This window comes from Squalius cephalus, assembly GCF_949319135.1.
Source record: "Squalius cephalus genome assembly, chromosome: 11".
Classification (NCBI taxonomy): Eukaryota; Metazoa; Chordata; class Actinopteri; order Cypriniformes; family Leuciscidae; genus Squalius; species Squalius cephalus.
In genome coordinates this window covers 40,722,674-40,746,200 of record NC_137132.1, presented here as the reverse complement: position 1 = coordinate 40,746,200, position 23,527 = coordinate 40,722,674, and the positions used below count along the sequence as shown (strand labels likewise).

The 23,527-nt window shown below is 40.5% G+C and overlaps 1 protein-coding gene across 1 annotated transcript; it reads right to left on the bottom strand.

The window, feature by feature from the left end:
• Positions 1 to 19,624: 19,624 nt before the first annotated feature.
• LOC307167886 (putative inhibitor of apoptosis) lies at positions 19,625 to 20,569 on the bottom strand (the record flags this gene model as incomplete). Its single annotated transcript, XM_079887192.1, has 1 exon — positions 19,625 to 20,569. The coding sequence occupies one exon, from the start codon at positions 20,567 to 20,569 to the stop codon at positions 19,625 to 19,627; it is 945 nt and encodes a 314-aa protein (XP_079743318.1).
• Between the last annotated feature and the right edge of the window lie 2,958 nt (positions 20,570 to 23,527).

The window sequence follows — 23,527 nt, the reverse complement described above, 5'->3', positions numbered from 1 at the left end:
CCCCTGATTACTGATCACCGTCACCTGTGTCCCATCACCTGCACTCTCCATATAACCCACTGGTTCCCTTCACTCAGTGTCTGGTCTCGTCATTACATGACCCACAGACTCCCGAACACTTACCTGATCACCTACCTGCTGATTATTCTCTCCGGTCCGTCCTGCCTGCATTCCTGTTCTGCCTTCAGCCCATCTGCACCTGCAAAGAGAACGAAAGAGAAGGACTTTACAAACCAGCTAAGCATTCACTGTTATTCTGTGTTGCTATTACTCACCATCTGTCTGCATCTCCGCTTTACCTGCAATAAAACCTATAACCTTACCATCTTGTCTGCATCCTCTGTGATCCCTGACAGAAGACCAGACCCAACATGCAGAAAGCGGAGTCTTCTGAAGACCTGTACACAGATTTCCCAGCCGATTCTGTTCCATCCATATCTTCCATGTAAACACGTCCACTTCCGCATTCACCCACTACTTCGTTCACTGCCTCCGCGATTCGCGTCCCATGGCCCGGCCAGCGACCTACTCCGGTGAGGCGGAGAACTGCAGTGGGTTTCTTCTTCAAACATCGCTATATTTCACCATGAATGAACACCAGTTTTGCAACGATGCAGCCCGAGTCGCCTTCATGATTTCTCTCCTCTCAGGCCAAGCACTTCAGTGGGCTCAGTCCTTTTGGAACTCAGAATCTACAGTGGTAAAATCCATAACTGAATTCACACGGCATTTCAAGGAGGTCTTTGGACAAACTGTTTCTGAACTATCAGTTCACGATCAACTGTATAATCTTCGTCAAGGAAATTCATAGGTGAGTTAATTTGCTTTACAGTTCAGAACCCTTGCCGCATCCAGTGGTTGGAACGAAACCGCCCTGATCACCGCGTTTCTCCATGGCCTGAACCCTAACATCCGCCATCTGCTGGTGGTGTATGAGGACAGCATGGAATTAGAGAATCTAATCCAGTAATCCATGGTTTATCCAAGCCCTTGGTTAGTACAACATCAGCCAACACTCCACTGGGAATCCGGAGAGGTTCTTCGCTGGGGTGAGGATTGTCACGTATCCTGTCTTAGTTCTGTCAGGAAAACTCGACCTTCAGTCCGTTCCAAGTCATCCATGGGTGAGTTCAGTTTCCCTGTCTGTTCAACCTCGTTGGAAAGCCCCGAGACACCTATTCAAGTCGAGATCCCAGTGGAGTCCCGGGCGTTCCAGGATGTCTTCAGTAAGGTCCTGGCAACGAAACTACCACCTCACCGGCCATGGGACTGCGCAATCGACTTGCTACCCGGAGCCATCCTTCCCAAGGGCCGCATTTATCCTTTGTCCATCCCGGAACAGAAGGCCATGGAGGAGTACGTCAAGGAAGCCCTGGAGCAGCAGTTCATCCGACCATCTACCTCCCCTGCCGCTTCGAGTTTCTTCTCCGTGGCCAAGAAGGACGGAGGCTTGCGGCCGTGCATTGATTATCGTCAACTGAACTCCCAGACCATCAAGGTCCGTTATCCCCTTCCTCTGGTCCCAGCCGCCCTGGAACAGCTTCGTGGTGCGAGCATCTTTTCTAAACTGGATCTCAGAAGTGCTTATAACTTGATTCGTATTCGACTAGTGGCCTGAGTGGATGACCGCCTTCGTGACCCCCTCAGGCCACTACGAATACCGGGTTATGCCCTTCGAACTGTCCAACGCTCCTGCGGTATTCCAGGGCTATATGAACGAGGTCCTTCGTGAGTTTCTCAACCGGTTCGTAGTGGTCTACATCGACGACATACTCATCTACTCTTCTTCCATGTCAGAGCACCGTCATCACGTCATTCAAGTCCTGGAGAAACTGAGAGAGCACTGATTATACTTGAAGTTGGAGAAGTGCGAATTCCATATCTCTACCGTTCAATTCCTGGGTTACATCATTAACCAAAACGGCATCCAAATGGACCAGAGGAAGGTGGAAACCATCCAGAACTGGCCACAACCTTCTACAATTAAAGATCTTCAAAGATTCCTGGGCTTCGCGAACTTCTATCGACGATTCATCCAAAACTACAGTCAGATCAGTGCTCCTCTCACCTCAGCTCTCAAAGGCCGGCCCAAGTCTCTGTCCTTATCCCCCGGTGCCATTCAAGCATTCCAGCATCTGAAGGAAGCCTTCACTACAGCTCCTATCCTCGTTCACCCAGATCCAGATCTTCCATTCGTGGTAGAGGTGGACGCCTCTTCCACTGGGGTAGGAGCTGTCCTCTCTCAGCGGCAGGGCGAGTCACGTAAACTCCTTCCATGTGCCTTCTTCTCCAGAAAGCTGTCCCCGGTGGAGCAAAATTATGACATCGGCAACCGGGAGCTGCTGGCCATCGAACTGGCTCTGGAGGAATGGAGACACTGGCTGGAGGGAGCTAACCACCAGTTTGAGGTAATAACTGACCATCGCAATCTCGAATACCTCCGAAAAGCCAAAAGACTGAACCCTCGTCAGGCCCGCTGGGCTCTCTTCTTTACCCGGTTTGATTTTGTAGTGATTTTGTATTTTTCGTACCGACCTGGAAGCAAGAACTGTAAGGCGGACGCACTATCCCGGCTCCATCACGCATCTCAAGCCGACCCTCATCCTGAACCCGTCCTCCCTCCAGCCATGATCCTTAGTCCCATCCTCTGGGATATCGACCAGCAGATCACCCAAGAGGCAGCTCGCCAGCCCGCTCTGCCGGGAGGTCCAGAAGGGCGCCTCTACGTACCTCCACATCTTCGGACACCCCTTCTGGACTCAGCTCACACCGTTCCGGGCTCTGGACATCCGGGTAGCAAGTGTACCCTCTCGCTCCTCAGTCAACGGTACTGGTGGCCATCCATCTCCCAGGATGTATCCAGATTCGTCCGCGGATGCTCAGTCTGTGCTATAACCAACACCCCGAGGAGACTTCCCGAAGGCAAACTAGTGCCATTACCTCTTCCTCGGCGACCATGGTCTCATATAAGTATAGACTTCATGACTGATCTAACCAATTCTGAAGGCTTCACCTGCGTATTCGTCGCTGTGGACCGGTTCTCCAAGGGGTGTAAACTAATTCCTCTACCTGGTCTTCCCACAGCCTTGGAATCCGCCGAAGCCCTCTTCAATCATGTCTTCAGGAATTTCGGTATCCCTGAGGACATCGTCTTGGACAGGGAACCCCAATTCATCTCTCGGGTATGGCATGCCTTCTTTAAGCTCCTCGGGGTCACTGTCAGCCTCTCTTCTGGATACAACCCTCAGACGAACGGCCAGACTGAGCGGAAGATCCAGGAGATAGGAAGATATCTGCGATCATACTGCCACCAGTACCAGGACAGCTGGAGCCGCTACCTCCCCTGGGCAGAATACGCCCAGAGCTCCCTGCGGCAGAACACCACCGGGCTCACCCCCTTCCAATGTATCCTCGGATATCAACCTTCACTCTTTCCCTGGTCGGGTGAGCCCTCGGAGGTTCCAGCTGTCGACTTCTGGTTCCATCAGAGCGAGAGGGTATGGGACTCAGCTCACGTGCACCTCCAACAGGCTGTTCGGAGGCACAAGGAACATGCGGACCGTCGTCATCTTGATGCACCTCAGTATCAGCCTGGACAGAAGGTTTGGTTATCTACCCGGGACATCCGCCTCCGACTGCCTTGCCGTAAGCTGAGTCCTCGATACATTGGACCATTCACCATCCAGAGGCAGTTGAACGAAGTCACTTACAGGCTCAACCTTCCTCCTCAGTATCGGATTTCCCCTTCTTTCCATGTCTCCCTGCTCAAACCCTTCACTGACCCTGTCATTCCTGTCCCCACAGATGGCTCTTCCTCGGACATACCTCCTCCTCCCGTTCCTGTAGAAGAGGAACGAGTCTACCGCGTCCACACCATCCTGGACTCCCGGCGGCGAGGTCCCCGACTGGAATACCTGGTGGACTGGGAGGACTACGGGCCAGAGGAACGTTCTTGGGTTCTTCGTGACGACATCCTGGATCCTGCCCTGTTATCCCAGTTCCACGAAGACCATCCTGATCGTCCAGCACCCAGAGGTCGGGGTCGACCTCGCCGCCGGCAGCGCTCTTCTCAGGCGTCAGGAGACGCCTCGGGAGTGGGGGGTACTGTCAGGATTCCATCTTCACTACCACGCTCATCTTCACCTCCGCCCACTCGTTCTCTCTCTCCGCCCAGTCATTAAGTCACCCGTTCACTCTCCCCTGATTACTGATCACCGTCACCTGTGTCCCATCACCAGCACTCCCCATAAAACCCACAGTCTCCCTTCACTCAGTGTCTGGTCTCGTCAATACATGACCCACAGACTCCCGAACACTTACCTGATCACCTACCTGCTGATTATTCTCTCCGGTCCGTCCTGCCTGCATTCCTGTTCAGCCTTCAGCCCTCAGCCCGTCTTCATCTGCAAAGAGAACGAAAGAGAAAGACTTTACAAACCAGCTAAGCATTCACTGTTATTCTGTGTTGCTATTACTCACCATCTGTCTGCATGTCCGCTTTATCTGCAATAAAACTAATAACCTTACCATCTTGTCTGCATCCTCTGTGATCCCTGACAACCACTTTTTTTAATTTATTTAGGCACCCTGAAATAGTTACTTGATTCTGAATGGTCAGTCGCGACATCACACTTGTGTTTTAAATTTATTTTTATACAGTCTATGGTTTTCCGCCAACCAAAATCCGCTCATCTGGATCTTCTTGACCAGTTATGCTATAACTTAATGTACTTATGTGGCAAGTATCCAAACAAGCAGAATAATAATCGGTTGTTATTGCAATCACCCTAATGTATAGCCTATTCAATATAATAACAATAAATAACATGCAATGATGCAATATGAATCATATTAACGATACAGTGTATTTTCACTACCTGTACCCAAACTATGAATCATTTGCAAACACTATTACTTGACATGAATTAGTCGGCATAATCTTCCAAAATATACTGTTTATAATGTAATATAATGTTACTTATGGAACTTTAGTTAAAAAAAAAACTAAAACGAAACGGCGTGGTGCATGTGGGTTAAAGGAAAGTGAATGACCAATTTGGACGCCCTAATGTATTATTAAAATAATTATTATTTCAAAAGATTGAGAAACATCCTAATTTGGTAGTCAACCACTCATTATAAAATGCAGACCTTTCCCTGCCATGCTCTCCCCATGCACTTTAAATTATAGACCATAGGTAAGCATTTATACGTAATTTTTGTGAAAATAAGTTAGAATTATATGTTTATAAAACCCACATACGTGTATTGTACGTATAGTCGTCTATTCAAACGTCAAATGCATACATTTTAGTGATGGCCGGTTCGTGAACGAATCGTTCTTTTGAACCGGTTCTTTTTAGTGAACTGGTTGAACCAGTACACTAAATCGGACTGAATCGTTCGAAACAGTTCGCGTCTTGCGTCAGCGCTGATCCACAAGTTAAGTTACTCACTTTCGGACATGCCTGAATCCTGACTCCTGACAGTCCCTTCGACTCAAAATAAACCAATATCCCGGAGTAGGCATATATGGTACTCCAGTAAATCCAACAGTTCACCGAACTGAGACATGTTGTGCTGAGAGAAGTGATGAGCACGAGCAGTTGATACAGAGCATGCGCGCACTACCGAACGTGGTACAGCGGTTCTCGGATCACCAGTACAGAACCGAGAACTGTTTATTTCGGACACGTTCGACATGCTGAGAACCGATGAGCTGATGAGCTGAGCATGCGTGCAATTCTTTCAGAGGGACGAAATGCATGTTTTATTTTATTGAACATCAATAAGTGTAACAAAATAAAACATGTTAGAAACATGTTTCTCACATAGGCTACTGCCTTTTCACTGTATTATTTTAAAGATTGGAAACAATGAATGGATTATAAAACTAAACATTTATTATTATACTAAAACATTATTTTCAGGAACATATAATTTAATTTCTAAGTAAGGTGATATACATTTTTGATGTAAACTCTTGCCAAGGTTTTAAAGGGTGCATTAAATGTTTATAAAGTGTTAATCAAAACATAACGTATTAAACATACTGGAGACATGCATCGAGTTTTTAGTTTTGTCGACTGAATTAGCCTAGTAAGGTTTCAGTAGTTTTCAGCTCACACACAGGCATATGCTACGGTTCGGTTCTCGAATCAAGAACTGGTTGCTGCAGCAGTTCTCGGATCACCAGCACAGAACCGAGAACTGTTTCTTTCGGACACGTTCGATACGGAGAACCGATGAGCTGGAGAGACTGCGCATGCGTGATCGCACCGTCTCTGAACCGAACTTTCTTTTGGCCAACTGATGCTGTGTTTATATACTGTTTATGACTATGTGCTGTGCTGATACATGAGCACGGGTGAACCAAGGACTTGAATGAGGGGCCAATTCGGCGAAATGTAAGTTTATTTAATTACAAATAAAATAAAATTGATGAAGACCAGTTTATTCACTTTAAGATATTTTGCGCATCGCCTTAGGCCTACTACAGGGTTCATTTTCAAAACGTAAATGTAAGAAACCTATCCAAGATGATTATGACAATGAGTACTATTATTTAACTGAAGTTATGATTACAAATGCCTTTATTTTAATGTATATTTATACGCCGGGATGATAGAATTGACGTCATTACGTGATAACGTAAAAGAACTGGTGAACCGGTTTTTTGAACCGGTTCATTGAAACGAACTGTCCGAAAGAACCGGTTTGCGGAAAAGAACCGGACTTCCCATCACTAATACATTTGCAATGTGCAAATAAAACGTACAAATAGATACATATTTTCATGAGATCGCGTTGACATTAACATGTGATGTGACTGTACGTTGAGTTTTACAGTATTGGGACTGAGGCGCCAGAACTGCAGCTGATAGAATGAGCGCTGTAGCGCGATACTACCTTATGTTAGTTTCCATGCTTATTGTGTTTCCACATCAATGTTAGTGAGTAAATCTACTGAAATGGCCACCATAACAGTGGAGTGTGATGTGTAAGATGTAGGGCTATCACATCTTTAAATTACTGTTAGTATTATTTGAAGTTTACATAATAAAATACGTAGACCAACACCAAAAAAATTGTTGAGGATAAATTCTTTAAAATTGGGCAATTCCAGCATTATGAACGTGACATTGCAGCCAAAACTTGAAATATAAATTCTCAGAAAATGCATTTAATACCAATATCTTGAAACGTCTGTCACAGGCCGGGGTGGTGTGGGTGCCAGCCAACGAACTACCAGCCCTAACTGACGTACCACCTCGAGGAGCCAACCGCAGAACACAACTAGGCTGGACAACAAGAATGAAATGTACAAGTTTATTTTTATTGAGTTAAAAGTAAATCTTATTAAATCAACAGGCAAATGGCTTCTTCTTCGGTGAAAACCCTGTCAGTGGGCTGTGAGTAATCGCACAAGCCCTTTTCTTCTCAGATGATGAGAGGTGAGTAATTACACAGCAGTTCCTCTTCGGTGAGAACTCAGGCAGTAGACGGTGGGTAATCGCACAGGAGCTTACTTCAGATGATGAGAGGTATTTCTCTGCACAAACACACTTCAAGTTCGAGTTAGAACAAGGCTCAGCGGAATCAGAGAGTCTGTCAGCTGAGACTACGAGTGGAAAGCAACAAGACCAATCCAACACTCGTGCATTTCCCACAACACTTCAAGAATTCACACGTGTTCACTCCAACAATAGACACTGTGAATCACAAAACTCACGGTGAAACAAGGCATGCACACGAAGTCCCGGCCGAGAATCTCTTCCTCGATGAACTAGTAGGACGGGGGTGCATGAGAAGTAGGAAGAATTGTGTAAATGTGAGGAAACCAGTCTTTCTGCAGTACTGGTTTTGCTGAGTACAGACACACTTCATTAGACACACGCAGATAGACGGCTGCCTTCAGACGGTCCAGGTTTACAGCGTTCCTGTTTGCAGCGCTCAATCACAGAGAAGCCTGTTGAGCACTGTAGCCAATCACAGAGAAGACTGTTGAGCACTGTAGCCAATCACAGAGAAGCCTGTTGAGCACTGTAGCCAATCACAGAGAAGACTGTTGAGCACTGTAGCCAATCACAGAGAAGCCTGTTGAGCGGATGAGTGAGCGACACATCAGAATTACCGTCATTAAAAACTGAAGGCAAAATTTTAATGTAGCTATCATTTACGTTTGTATTATTGCTGTTAACAGGGCTGCCAGTGCCGACTGAGACTGAGACTCACACGCCCTTCTCGCCACACATGTTCTCACGCAGAGAAAAATCACAGAGCAAAGAGGACACGGACAGACAGAGCAGGTTACTTTTAACATGAAACTAAATCTCAGATTCTGTCAATTTTATTTCGAAATTCAATCAATAAATAATACCGTTTTGGCGTTTGTAAATGTGACGTGCCTCAGTTCAAGCGGCATGTGAACCGATCATCTCAGTTTATTAGCCTAAATAAACACGAATGAACCATAGGTATGTTGAAAGATACACTACAACTTATCGAAATGTATATCCACATATCCCTCATCCATAATATCGAGCAATCGTTGTTTTTAACCGCAGAAAGAGGAAAAGTTATATTGTTGATACCTTGGCATTAATAAAACAAATAAAAAGAAATTGAAGAGAGGAGTACTTAGGCATGCGCGAACGCACGGGACACAGTCTACGCACACGCACGCTTTAAGTGAAGAGGAGAGATTCGCGATTGCACTGAACACGTTTTAAGTGCAGGCATATTCTCTGAGCGAGCCCAGAGGAAATTCTTACAAGAGCAGCGTGTATTCGCACTCGGCACATTACATTCTGCGCGCGAGCAGAGAGATTGGCGCTCGCCCATTATATTAATGTACTTTCGCGCTACAATAATGCGCTCTCGACATTTGACAGGAAAATAACGCCATACCGGACTGCCCTGGTGGATTCTGGGTCTCTCCAGAGCCACTGTGATGCAGAGGAAGATTAAAGCACAAACCACATGGTCAAATTGTTTATGAGCAAGGATAGCCTGAGACGAATGTCTGTTATTAAATGTTATTAAAATAACTCTGTCCACTCGCCCTTGCAGACTCGGATAGTACCCCTTGAGAAGATGTCCGCCTCATCGCCCGAGCACTGAGATGGAGGACACAGGGCCTAACCCTAAAGTTAGCACTAGTGGAGCCGCCCTGAGTTCACAGGACGACCGGCTAAAATATGTGTTCTGCCGGCCATATTTGTGGTTTATGGTTATACTGTTCAAGAAGTGTGTTGCACTGGTGTGCCACTGTTGGCTGTCGACAGATATACAGCTTGTCCGTCACTCAGTGCACTAGTGGTTCTGATTGTAATTGATGAAGTCGTTATTTTTCCGTCATCTGTTCTGAAGATGGTCCGGTTTACAGCCACACATCTGCAGCGACCGGTGCCGGCCGTGAATATGGGCTTGGTGTCGCCATCATGAGGGTAAGAGAAAAAACAGAAAATGCTTTAAAAGAATAGTCCTGTCAGAGATAACAAAACCTATAATTGTATGTCATTGTTATGGTAAGAATGATGGAAGATCAGGGCGGGATGCAGTTAACAGTCTTTAATGCATAAAGGAAATAGTCATCAATGAATAATTAGAACACAAATCACAGGCATTAATCAGAGCCAGAACAGAAACCGCCAGACGACTGGATCTTTAGAAAATCAGCATCAACTTCCACGAGGACGGAGGCAGGGACCCAGAGATGCAAACAGCCAGTCAGGGATTGCGAGACAGCAGAAAGGGTGAGCAGGCACAGAACAGGTACTCTGCAAACAGGCACAGCTGGATAATACACAGTCTGATGGCAGTATTACTCACAGCAGAATTAATGGTTTCACTTTCCACAGACAAGACAGGACAGGACTTGAGAACAGACGTTTCTCACGTGAGGTCATTGGATAATCCGACAACAAGACAGGGCTAGGAAGAGGGAATAAGAAGCTGAGACAACCAAGAGAAAAAAGGAACAGGTGAGGAGATGGGAACAAAAGGGGAAACAGCTGTAAGAGATAATGAGCAGAGAAGTGGATGTGTGTGAGTAGTACTTATGGGACAGCTTGTGTCAAAATGATTTACGACTTTGACCTTTGACCTTTGTGACAGGTTGAACTTCCGGTGACCTTTATGATTGATGGGTGAACTTCCTGGTATGAGGTCATGGGATTAACCTATTGACCCTGCTAGCCTATCGATCATGTTATTTGACAGTTAGTTTTGAACTATGACCTAGCTAGGACTGAATCATAATTTTGACGGGTAGTTTTGTCCTATATTAATAGAACAGATGTTTTTTGCCGTTTGTTTGAACTTTGTCCCAGTTATATGTGTGTGCGTGCGTGGTTATTGTGCCTGCGCCCCCTCCACAGTGAAAGTGAGAAGCGTATGTCACACAAAATAATCTCACTGATCCAATTATTTTAGATGAATACAAGAATAAAAAATAAAAATCTTACTAAAACCAATTATGTTAGTTTTAGATTTAGTTTTAGTTAAAATTAACACATCAATGTCCATACCATTGATGTCCACAAAAATAATTAACCTAAAGTTGAAAAACATACCTTTAAAAGCGTTTAAAAAACAATTATTTTAGTTTTAGATAAAAATAAAATCGTCTTACATAAAACATACTGCTCTTTATATTCTATCCTTTATATAATTTATATAATATAAATGATATAGTAATTATCATGCTAAAGTTCTTTTTAAAAGTGTATAATCTAAAGCAATTTAACTAAGGTTGAAAAACATTCTTTAAAAGAATATAAAATAAAAAGCTTACTAAAACCAATTGTTTTAGTTTTAGATGAATAAAATCATCTTACCTTATTTTAGAAAGTTGAAGTATACCATTGATGTCCACAAAAAATGCAATGTATGAATGGATTCAAAATTGTTTTACACAACTGAATTCACTTAGTCATTCCTGAATGACCTCACACTCTCAAAACATAAGGAGCGCGCTTCTAATGTATGTGTGTCAAAAAGTAAAACACACGTGTCTGTGTGTGTATGTGTGTGTGTGTGTGTGTGTGTCTATGCGCGCCCCCCTATTCCTGTGAGCTCTGACATCTGAAACACGGTGAAGTCTATATCAGACTAACAAGTTGAAAACATGCCTTTAAAAGTATAATATAAATATCTTATTGATCCAATTATTTTAGTTTTAGATGAATAAAAGAATATAAAATAAAAAAGCTTGCTAAAAATAAAAATCATCTTACATGTTAGAGGTAAAGTATACCACGGATGTCCATAAAAATGCAATGTATGAAACGGAGTCGCAGGTCCCTCCTGCCTTCACATTCCTGAACAGTATATATAAATGGGGTCAGTTATTTCATATATGTCACATTCAGTTATTTCACATTCATATGTAAAACATTCTGTTCTTTTTAAAAGTATATAAATGTTTATAAAAATAATATACAATAATATCTCACTAAAATAATTAAAGTTGAAAAAAGATTCTATCCTTTAAAAGTGTTTAAATGAAATCTTGCAAATTAAACTAAAGTTGAAAAACATACTGTTCTTTAAAAGCATTTAAAAAGGCTTACTAAAACCAATTGTTTTAGTTTTAGATAAAAATTACATAAAACATTCTATCCTTTATATTCTATCATTTATATAATATAAATGATATAATCTAAAACAATTAAACTAAGGTTGAAAAACATTCTATCCTTTAAAAGTATATAATGAAATGCTTATACAATATATCTTACTAAAAATAAAAATCATCTTACATGTTAGAGAGAGTTAAAGTATGTCCTACCATGGATGTCCACAAAAATGCAATGTATGAATGGGTTCAAAATTGTTTTACACAACTGAATTCATCTAGTCATTCCTGAATGACCTCACACTCTCAAAACATAGCGCGTCTAATGTATGTGTGTCAAAGGCCTCGTTTACACTGCAGGTCTTGATGCCCAATTCTGATTTGTTGCCTAAATCCGATTTTTTTGACTGTCTGTTTACACGTTCTTTAAATTGTGACCCATATCCGATTCATATGTTTACACTTGCCATGGCTAGTAGCCTAGGCTACTATCTGAAACATATCGCGCATGCTTAAAGGGTTAAATTCTCTTGCACAAATGGACGAATACAAAATATGTTTCATGCTCTGCGATATGCAAAGTTGCCAAACACCACTTTTGAATAAGAAACAATGTCTATAAAACTACCACGAATCACAAGCGTATCGGTGAGAACACTCGTTAAAACAACATACACACACCCGAACTTGACTGCACATCACATATTTGAGATTACTGATACTGCTTTCATTCGTAATGCAACGGACCGATCTACGGCACATACATTAAGGGCTGTTCACTGTTATACAATAAAGAGCCCGCACAGCGACAAGAAATAGAAATTAACACAAAAAAACTGTCTAGAGCCTTTACTACTTACACAACACTGACAGTGGAGTTGCGCTCAGGAGTAGAGCAGCTATGGACAATTTTCTTTTTCTTTTTTGAGCGGCTGCGGACAAATTCTTTCTATGCACACACAATATTACATCACAATCTGCGCGCATGTTTTAAAAATATAATTGAAAATGTAAATAGTCCTAGCACTTTTTAAATTTAAATAGCCCACTTAAAGTGTTTATTACAAATAAATTATTAATTGCTTAAAATGAATAAATGTAAATGAACAAAAATTTTCGTTAAATTTACAATCATGTGAAAACACTTCCCGTGCCCCTCTCCACATTCCTCTCCTACGATGACACGTTTCGTCGGGCCATCCGTCCCTTTGCAGATGTGCGTCGGGGTTTCTCTCGTCATTAAACCGCGGAGACGTTGCCTAATGCCTCAGAAAATCCGATCTGCCTGTTTACATGACAGTCGCATTGGCACATATCCGATTTATTTCCACATATGAATGAGGCCTGAAACCGATCTGGAAATATCCGAATGCATGCGTTTTTTTCCTGTTTACACTGTCATAGAACACATCCGATCTGTGTCACATGTGAGCAAAAAATCGGAATTGGGTCACATTTCACTGGCAGTGTAAACGGGGCCAAAAAGTAAAGGAGCTGTGCGCGTTTCTGTGTGTGTGTGTGTGTGTGTGTGTGTGTGTGTGTGTGTGTGCATGTGTTAAACATAAATCACAGAGTGGTTCTCTCTCACACCAGCGTCTCTGACTCAGAGGGTTGTATTCAGTGATGGGATGAGGCATTTTGAATGCTGTGTTGGGGCTAAATTGATTTCAAAGTTTAAATTATATCTTTTTAAAAAATATTTGTTTCATAACATATAGATGTCCATACATCCTATGAATGAGATTGCAGTTGTAATAGAAAAGACTGTTTTTTTCCTGACTCTGCTCCTTCGCATTCCTGAGCACGGTGAAAGTGATAATAATGTTTTAAATTTCACAAAAATAATATAAAATAAATACCTTGCTAGAAATCTACTGAAATGCTTGTAAAAAGAATAAAATTCATCTCACATGTTTAGAGAGTTACGACTCTTGAACTTATGTGTTCAAGAAGCTGTTGAGAGCTATAAATCACAGAGTGGTTCTCTCTCACACCAGCGTCTCTGACTCCTAGGGTTTATTCAGCGATCAGAATGAGACATTGTGTTAGGGCTAAATTTATTTCAAAGTTTAAATGATATCTTTATAAAATGTTTTTTAAATTAAATTCAATACATTATTAAAAGTCTTAATAAAAAAGTCTCTCAAACATAGGCCCTCGCTCGTGTCTGTCAGCAGGCCGACGGCGGCGCGCGTGTGTCTCTGTGTCTATGCTGCATTCTGACATCCCCTCCTTCCATTTCCAGAGGTAACAGTGACACTGTGAAGTCTATCTCACACTAACTAAAGTTAAAAAACATTCTGTTCTTTATAAGTATATAAAAAATATCTGCTGAAACCAATTGTTTTAGATAAACAAAAGTAATAAAATCCATCTTACATAAAACATTATATTCTTTATATTCTATCCTTTTATATAATTTATATAATATAAATTATATAATCTAAAATAATATAATATAATACAAAATAACAGAGTGGTTCTCTCTCTCGTTTAAAAGTATAACCTTAAAAAGTTTGCATTAGATATTTTAAAAGATTGATTAAATTAAATCTTTAAAGTTTCAATACATACTCATCTTCTATTTATCTGTACTTATGTATGATATAAATTATTTTTTTGCTTAACGGTGACCTAAAGTATAATTGTTATTAAACAATGTCTGTTCAAAAACTGTACTTGGTCGTCTTAAATCTCATTAATATGAAAAAGATTCAATCAGCATTTTTTGTCCATCTGGTGGTTTCAATTTTTATGGTGGGAGGCTTTCCATAGCTATCCCGCACACCTAAACACGACCATCACAGAAAACTACATTTTCAAAATGTAATAAATAAAATGTAAACAAAGTTTTAGCTAAATAAAAACACCTTACATTTCCAGAGAGGCGAAGTAGTTCTTTATGCACTGATCCAAAAAAGCAAATAGTTTAAGTTGTCATAAACAGAACAAAACAAAACAAAAATCCTCCAGAGATAAACTCTGAGATAAAAAAATGAGTCTCGGCGAACAATGTCGCAGTAAATCTAGTCTGGGTTTCAGAGTACATCCATAGTTTACACTAATTTCATTTAAAAGCATAACCTTAAAAGTTTAAATCAAATCTTTAAAGTTTTATTAAAATCATATCTTCTTAGAAGATTTATGTATTATTGTTACTAAGCAGCGTCTGTCCAAAAACTTTAGATTGTTACATACAAACATACAACATGAAACATGTTGTCAAAGTTTGTCACAATGTTTTTTTAAGAAATCCTAGGACTTTACATTGCTCTTATTTAGACAGAGTTGTATCATTTGGAAAATCAAAGTAAAAATCACACATCGTCTTAATTCAAAGTATAAGTATAAGATCGTATAAGATCATTTTTACTCGTATCTCCCGAACTAGGGTGAAACCCTTTACTGAGAATATACCACCGGCCATCTACTCAAAATACATGTAGAAGTTTCAAATGTTAGCATTTGTTGATGGTGGCCGTATGAACAGACTTTGTAGGGGAGCTATAGCAGGAAGCATGCCCTTTGACCTCCTCGATTTTGCAGGCCTTTTTGTTAAAGATTTAAAAAGATTCCCATCTAGCGGTGAAATTCTATTTTGCATTTAAACGAATAGTGCTTTCTAGCGGTTCTCCCATCTAATCGCTTTTTCAACTTTGGTAAATGTGTCAAGAATCTATGACAACATGTCTTCTGATAGCGCTTCATCGAGTTTAATTGTACATGTTCTACCGTTATGATGTACTTACATGTTCTACCGTACATGTTCTACCGTTCTATATAATGATTTACACAACCAAGCAATAGACCGTACCTTTGACTTACCCGTCGAGAAGAAAGTAGGTGTCTACTGCGTCCCTCTTTCCACCTGGGAAAAGCTATCCCGATATTTATTTACATACCGATAAATTAAATTTGAATTTAATTAAAACTTCTCCTGTGGCTCGGCATAACTATGATCCTGCATTATATTGTACCCTGCAGTGCAGCCTTTCAAATCTGCCGCGGGAAATATCAACGTCTCCCATATGGTCTAGCGGTTAGGATTCCTGGTTTTCATCCAGGCTGCCTGGGTTCGACTCCCGGTATGGGAAGACAATTTTTTACATTGCCAACAAAATTCAAGTTATTCAAGTTCATCAATGATCATTTTTAGTAATTCATAGTCTTAGAGGCCTACACGAACTGCAGAAACAAGCAGTTTCTTGAAGATTCGGTACCGAATCATTTTCACAAATACAATTATATTGAATTCAGAAAATTTCACTATGGAATACTTTATCTATCATAATTTCAATTTAGTACGTCATCATTTCAACTTTTCATCTCATAATTATGACGCATAGTCATAATTTCAACTTTTTAAGTCATCATTTAGACTTTTTGTCAATTACGCCTTTTTAAAGTCATAATTTGGTTGTTGACTATAGTAGTGTTGCACCTGCATGTCCACTAACTCGCTTGTGAGAGTCAGAGTGTGTAAAGTAAACTCTCATTAGTGTTAGTAGAGGATTAGTGGACTGGTAGGGTTAGAATAAGTAATATTAGAATAAAATATCTGTTGGGGAGCATCGCGATAAACAGTTCATGTTTAATGACAACATACCATTTTTCAACCGAGCGAATCTGCGCATGAGAGGCCTTCTTCAACTTTTTAATTCAGAATTACAATGACGCCTTTTTAATGTAATACTTAAAAAGTCATAATTTGGTTGTTGACTATAGTAGTGTTGATGATGAAACGTGCTAGTGCTTTTTGTACCTCTCTGGTATTATAGTGTTTCAAGATGGCGGAACAACACGGAAGCCTCCTTGGACTTACCCGCCCCATGTAAATAAAAGATAAGAAATGATCTTTCTTAAAATCAGATCATTGGCACAGATCATTTTACACCCATGAGGACATATTTATGAATAAAGACAATGATTTTAGCTAATAAAATACCATTTTTCAACCTACACATGAGAGGCCTTCAGAAGTCAGAACTTCAGGGGTCAACGGTTTAGGCCCGTTGCCGAAAACACTGCATGTGTAAGGTAGTTTTCCAGATTTTCACCCAAAATCAAATACTGTATGACACTTTTCAAAGTTAGAATAACCTGTTGTGTTCTGACACAAGGCCATTAACCGGTTCTTTTTTGTTTTATAAATGTACTTTGCTTATTTCTACAAATATCAACCTGATAAATATGAATACACGATTAAACAAGATAATTTTTAAGAAAAAACATTTTTAAGAAAAATACAACTAAACCATGATAATGTTTTAGATGTTGATGATTAAGTTTCAGTCGTAGTGCAACCAGATTTCTCTAACATCTCACTCACGACGAACAACGTTGTAAATAAACATTTTCAAACTGTAATTTTATTTTATTGATTATGGTGATTTAAAGTTTTTGTTATTAACTAATACCTTTATCTTTTAAAGGGTCATTTCACCCATTTGAACATTGTTTTTTATTTAAAGTGGGTCATATATGTAGTCGAAATGTAAAATAATTTTTGAATTTGGTGCCTTCGTGACCGAGAAAAGACAAAAAATAACTTCAGAACGTATTTGTATGAAAGACAACAACTCCCACAATGCACCACATTGCACAGCTCCGCAAGCCACTCCCACTAATCCAGAAAGCGCATATCTGCCTATAAGAGAAATCACTCTTCCGTCTACAAGGCTAGCTACTACCAGAGCTTGAAATTCATTTCACATTCACACAAAATGTCTAGTTAGTTGGCGAACTCATATAGTGCATTACTCCTCGTTTGTATTTCTTTCGAAAAGGTGAATTATTGCATGGTACCTGGATGTTCAGTCAGAACATATGCGGTGCGAAACTAGGATAGTTCTCAACACAAACGTCCGTGTCCTCGTCTGATTCAGAGATTTCGTCCAGGAGAAATTGTCATCGTTGAAATTCTTTGCCGCAGACGGACTCTATCTCTGTGTTCGTAGCGGTTCGTAGCTGCATTGTGAGATCACCGGCGCCACCAGTCCGCCCTAACTCGAGCCAGTCCGGGCTCCTCGTCCGCGGCAGGCAGGTCTTCTGCCTCGGCTGCTCTTCGCTATAATGCGGCTTGTAAAGGTAGCCACAAACACCTGATTCAAGCATCAGACTTCCGAAATCCTCTTCTATATCATATTGAGCACTCTCCTCCGCTATTGTCATAACTTTACATCTGTCTCCACAGCGCCTGTTAGCTTAGCTTCAAACAAGATGGAGGATATTGCTTTCAGTTTCAGAGAGTAAAGTCCCACCCACTGATCTGTAATAGGTCTGTAGCGTGAGCGCGCCCCACCCTGGGAAAGATGAGAAACTAGTGTCTGTAGTCTTAACAGAAATCCCCCCCTCTAACACTTCCTCCTACAATGACGCAAAATGACGATTTTTGCGTCATTGTAGGAGGAAGTGTAAGAGGTAAATAACAGATTTCTCCCGTCTCAGGGGAAAATGAGAGAGTGTTGCACGACCATTCAATAGTATGACTGGGTTTCTAACAATGCAAAGCTTAATGCAAATGGGTGAAGTGTCCCTTTAACTAACATCTAACCCCAAATAAACAGATAATGGAATGTTCACAATCTACATTGTTAGATATTCTCCTACATGTATGTAAGTAGTTGTGCTTAAATCTTTGGCTGTATCTTTACACAGCATAGTGATACAAAGTTCCACACTTTGGTAAAACCTGCAGGTAAAATTCCACAAAAATTCTAATTCTTCATCATCATGAGCCATTTAAAACAAATACAGAAAAGCCACTATAGTGATCCGTTTTGAATGTCTGTCATTGACATCTTGTTTCTTTTTGTACAGTTTGCAAAAAGTACATAGAGTGTGGTCAAACATGTTAGGAATGTATCCTATAGGTCCTTCTACACGATAGGCCTTTAACCGGTTCTTCTTTGTTTTATAAAAAAAAAAGAAAAAAAAAAAAAGACAAAAAAAAAAGACTAAATCTTTCTGCGATGCCTACGCAACATCGACGTGAAAGATGAGTATGGCTGTTTTTCTGTTACCTATTACGCTATAACTCGTTTAACTATTACACTTATTTTGTGTGTGTGTCGCTAAACAACGGTTAAACTAATGAATTACGGTTGACAAGTGGTATTTTTTAACGTGAATTGATTCATTTTTTATTCCGTCCACACTTTGACACCAGAGTTTTATGATCTTCTTTTTATTCTGCATAATGCCGACATGTTTTAACATATCGTACATTTCAATCGTTAGATAAATCATCTAACTATTATATGTGAAACATAGGATTCACACATTGGATTCTTGTTTATATTGAACATTGTTATTGAACCGTTTTTCAATATTATTGAAAATAATTGTTAAATAAAAGCGCTATTGTTCTCGGCCTCATCAAAGTTCACATAGTTTTCACAGGAGCGTACCGACTCTGAAACAAGAGCAAAAGATTTTGTTTGCATTTCTTCTGAAACACCCTGTTTTAAAATTGTTTAACATCGCCAGCGTAACACTTACCGTACTGCCGGTTGTGATGTTTTTGTATGGCGTTTTCTTTATCTCTTTATCTCTTTATATATCTCTTTGTTCATACACGACGGTATTCGCATGATTTGTATCTTGATTAGAGTCTTGATTTGATACGAGAGACATTTACATTATACCGTAAATAGCGCTAAAATGTATATTTTAATATTTTAATTATATCTCTGGTTCTATGTTTTTAAAGACAAGGACGGCTGTTTCTATAAGCGACCCTCAAAATCTGTGCATACAACAAAATTACTTTTGTTTGAAGAAAAACTCAGCGGGTGCTTGATCACTATTGAATCTATTAAACACCCCTGAATTCGGTAATGATATCGCATTTTAATTTCAACTAACTTCAAATAACATCATGTTGGTCAAATTAACTTAAAAATGAAATACATCCTAACTACTTTCTAAATGTTTGTAAATCCAAAAATGTTGTCACTGGATCGAGTGAAAATAATAAACTTGTCCTTTGTGTTTATTCATCAAGTTAAATGTAAATTTGCAAATCCAAATGATAGGAAAACTTTATGATAGGAAAGTACGGACGGCGCCTTTGACCAAGCCTCTACATATGGGGCACTTGCTCAGAGAAGGCGCACATTCTTTGCACACAACTAGGTGACCACAGGGGATGAAGACAATGTTCACTTCCTTATCCATGCAAACTTTGCATGTGCGCTCCTCTTGAAGTCTTCTTAACTGTTCCTCCATAGGCAAGTCTGAAAGATCTTGACTCGGTGATGCAGCTTCATCTGTCTGGGCCGTCAGGCCACGCTCAAATTCCATCTCTAAAGCAGACTTCACCGCCGCATCTTCTGAACGGTCTTCTCCAGGACCCACAGCTGGATCAACACATTCTCTCGTGTCTCCATGAGTCAATAGCCGCTCAAATAGTCTTGGAAATCTTGTTTGAATCTGATGAACAAACTCTTGGCCCTTTTCTTGCAGCAGGTATTCACATCTTGGAAACCACTTGGCATGTTCTACCCATGGATCATCACCAGACTCCCAACATCTGAGTCCACCATCGCAAGAAAAGCACTTCACGTCATCATTACGACCAACATAGTAAAAACCAGCCTTAGCCAATTGGTCTGGTCGAACAGTTATTCTTGAGGGCCAGTAGACAAATGTGAGTGACCTTTCTTCACACCGTTGCATTGCCGATACATTGAAAAGGCTAGATAAAGGTACATTATCTGCACGGTCACCTCGAACGAAGCGGCAGTTGGGGTAATGCCTCTGGTGTTCTGATACTGCACGATCTCCCGGTTCCCAGTTGCTAAGCTGGCCTCCACAGCTGAAACAAGCCACTCTGTCGCCCTGGCCAAGATAGTAGAAACCAGCTTTGGCAAGCTCGGCCGGACTTACTGGTGCAAGAGTCCAATTCTGAAAGGTGTCAAGGCGTTCCTGTTCCCGACGCATGCCAGGATTGTGACAAGCCGGAGGTTGCTGGTGAAACATATCCATGTTTAAGTAAACTCCTCCGTTTGGCCTGAAACGGATGTTGCAGGGGCGGAAAACTCTCATAAAAATGACATAAAAATGGGGCCACAGGGCGTGTCTGGAATGTAAATGGTTGCACATGCATGCACATAAAATGCAGAAAACAAATATTGAAATATTGAATTATTCTAAATATTATTATTATAATACTATTTTTATAAGCTCAGACATTTTTTTACCAGAATTTTATTTCAACATTATACTTTCATACATTGAAGGAAAACGACAATAACGACATTTACAGATGGTCTAACCAGAATAGAAAATCTCTGCAGGCTATCATGTTTTGCTCCAGGGTATAGTTGACCAGACTTTCAACTAATTCACCAACATCAGTTTTTGCATTTTTTGACACCAGTGACACACAGAGATCCGTTACAAATGTCCATATAGCGAGAATTTCTGTGATTTCGAATTCGTCACTACATTCACGCAACACATCCAGAACTTTTCTGAGGATTACGCCGATCGGCTCTTTGCCATTAAAAAACATGGGCGTTACATCAGGCCATGGCTTTGTCAAGCCTCTTACGACGTCCATTTCATTTTTGAGATTTGTCACACGTTTGGTATCCTGCGCACAATCTTTTTTCATATCACACGCAGCATCGATGATCCTGTGCATCAAGCCAACCATTTGGCCTCTAAAATGATCTTTAAACATAGAGTCCAGCGCAGCTCTTAAACGACACTCTTTGCCCTTTATGACCGTTATCAGCTACTATTGTCCTAACATAGACTACTGTTTTAGCTCTGGTTTAACCTGCTGTGCGTCTGTTCCAGGGGCGATTCCAGGATTTTATAAATGGGGGGGCACAGGGGGGACCAAGAACCAGTGAGGGGGGGCCCATGGGAAATCAGAAAATTCAACTGGAAAAACTTCTAAAGTAGAACAGTCTTTTTTTTTTTTTAATTAATGATTATGCAGTCTTTACTTACATACATCATTGTTTATTCTTTCAAGCAGATATATTTATTTGTATGAATTAAATATAATTAATCTTTATTAAAGCTATTATTAAAGAGCAGTGAATGCTTTTCTCTTTTTATTTTGTTGTTTGAACAATATTAAGTGTACAGAAGGCATTAGGTTTATTACGCACTGTCACTTTAAGACCGAGTGTGCAGATCCAATTGCACTGCTAATGCACATCCGATATTCTCACAACTGTACGTTCTGTAAAGACATAACCGACTGTGTTTACGTGAATACTCTCAAAAACGGACATGTTGTGTGTATTTGTCCATTCAGACGCGAAAGAGAGCTCAATTCAGTCCTTTGCGCGCAGCGCGCTTAGCTGTCTATGTGCAGGGCTGCACTCTTCGGGTCGCGTGTGTGTGTGTGTGTGTGTTCGCACAGAAAAACATACCGACTAAAGCTCTCTTTCGCGTCGTCACTCTTATTCAGATCTGTCCATATGTCTGCCCTTATCTTTCTCCCAGACGTTTACATTTTTTAACGATTTGTGAGACATGCAGCATCAAGCGCATTCCAACTCGTGTGCCGCTAGCTAGATCAGCACGTTACAATTCAAATGTACGCATCTACCACAAACGCAAATCAGTTCTGACTGGATCTCTTCCCCAATCGTCCCTCCCTAACATTTTCGTCTATTTTTTATTCGTTGACGAAAATGTCAATACATTTTCGTCATAGTTGTCGTCATTTAAAACTGTTTTTGATATAGTTATCGTCTCGTGTTTGTCTGAAAAAATGTCGTTGACGAAAATAATGGCGAACATTTTTCGTCAACGAAATTAACAATATAATATACTGTAATTGAGTGTGCATACCATAAACAGTGACATGTCGAGGTGTCTCTCTCCTGACTCCTGTTTGAAAAACGCGGACCAGAGATTCTGCTTTGCGAATCGCAAATCAAGCAGTGATTGACAGCGCTCTGATCCAATGGCGTTGGGCATTGTCATGTTGACAGTAAATCTAGCCCAATGATGTTGGGGGGGCACCAGGGGGGGCCAATCATATTCCAGGGGGGGCCGGTGCCACCCCGTGCCCCCCCTCTAGACACGCCCCTGGTCTGTTCACCGTCCATCATGTGCTCTAACACTGCAGCATCAGCTTGTTCATTGACTTTGAACTGGTGTATGAATGTGTTTATTTTATGTTAACTTTATTTTTGCTGCACATAAATTTGATTCTTCTAACTGCTTGTCTTTGGTTAACACAGCTGGAGAAGAACAACAGGGAGGTTGGAAGATACAGTAGAGGAACTACAGAATAAATATGGAGAGAAAACAGCATTAAAAAGGATCAAGTCCATAGTGAAAAAAATCAGAAAAAAGAATATCAAACGTAGGAAAAGATTTATAATTTTACTTTGTTAGTAGTGAATATGTTTCTCAATCTTCAATCTTCTTAAAAAATTTTTTTTTTAACAGATGGTGACGTTCAGACGCTGAGCATTCAAACACATTCTGGAAACATGACAAACCAACAGCCTAACAACCATCTACAACGACAGCATAATAATACTAATAATAATAATAATTCTACATCATTCGGACGGCTATTAATTCAGATCCCTAATCAGCTTACCTTCACAATTGACCAGAAAAATGGTGGGACAATAGTTGCTCCAATCATGGTAGAAAAGACAATATATGGTGATGTTAACATCAGTGTGGTGAGTGTCTGATAAGTTAGTCCATAGAGTGTGGAACTTTGCATCGCTATGCTGTGTAAAGATACAGCCAAAGATTTAAGCACAACTACTTACATACATGTAGGAGAATATCTAACAATGTAGATTGTGAACATTCCATTATCTGTTTATTTGGGGTCAGATGTTAGTTAAAAGATAAAGGTATTAGTTAATAACAAAAACTTTAAATCACCATAATCAATAAAATATGGTTAAATTACAGTTTGAAAATGTTTATTTACAACGTTGTTCGTTGTGA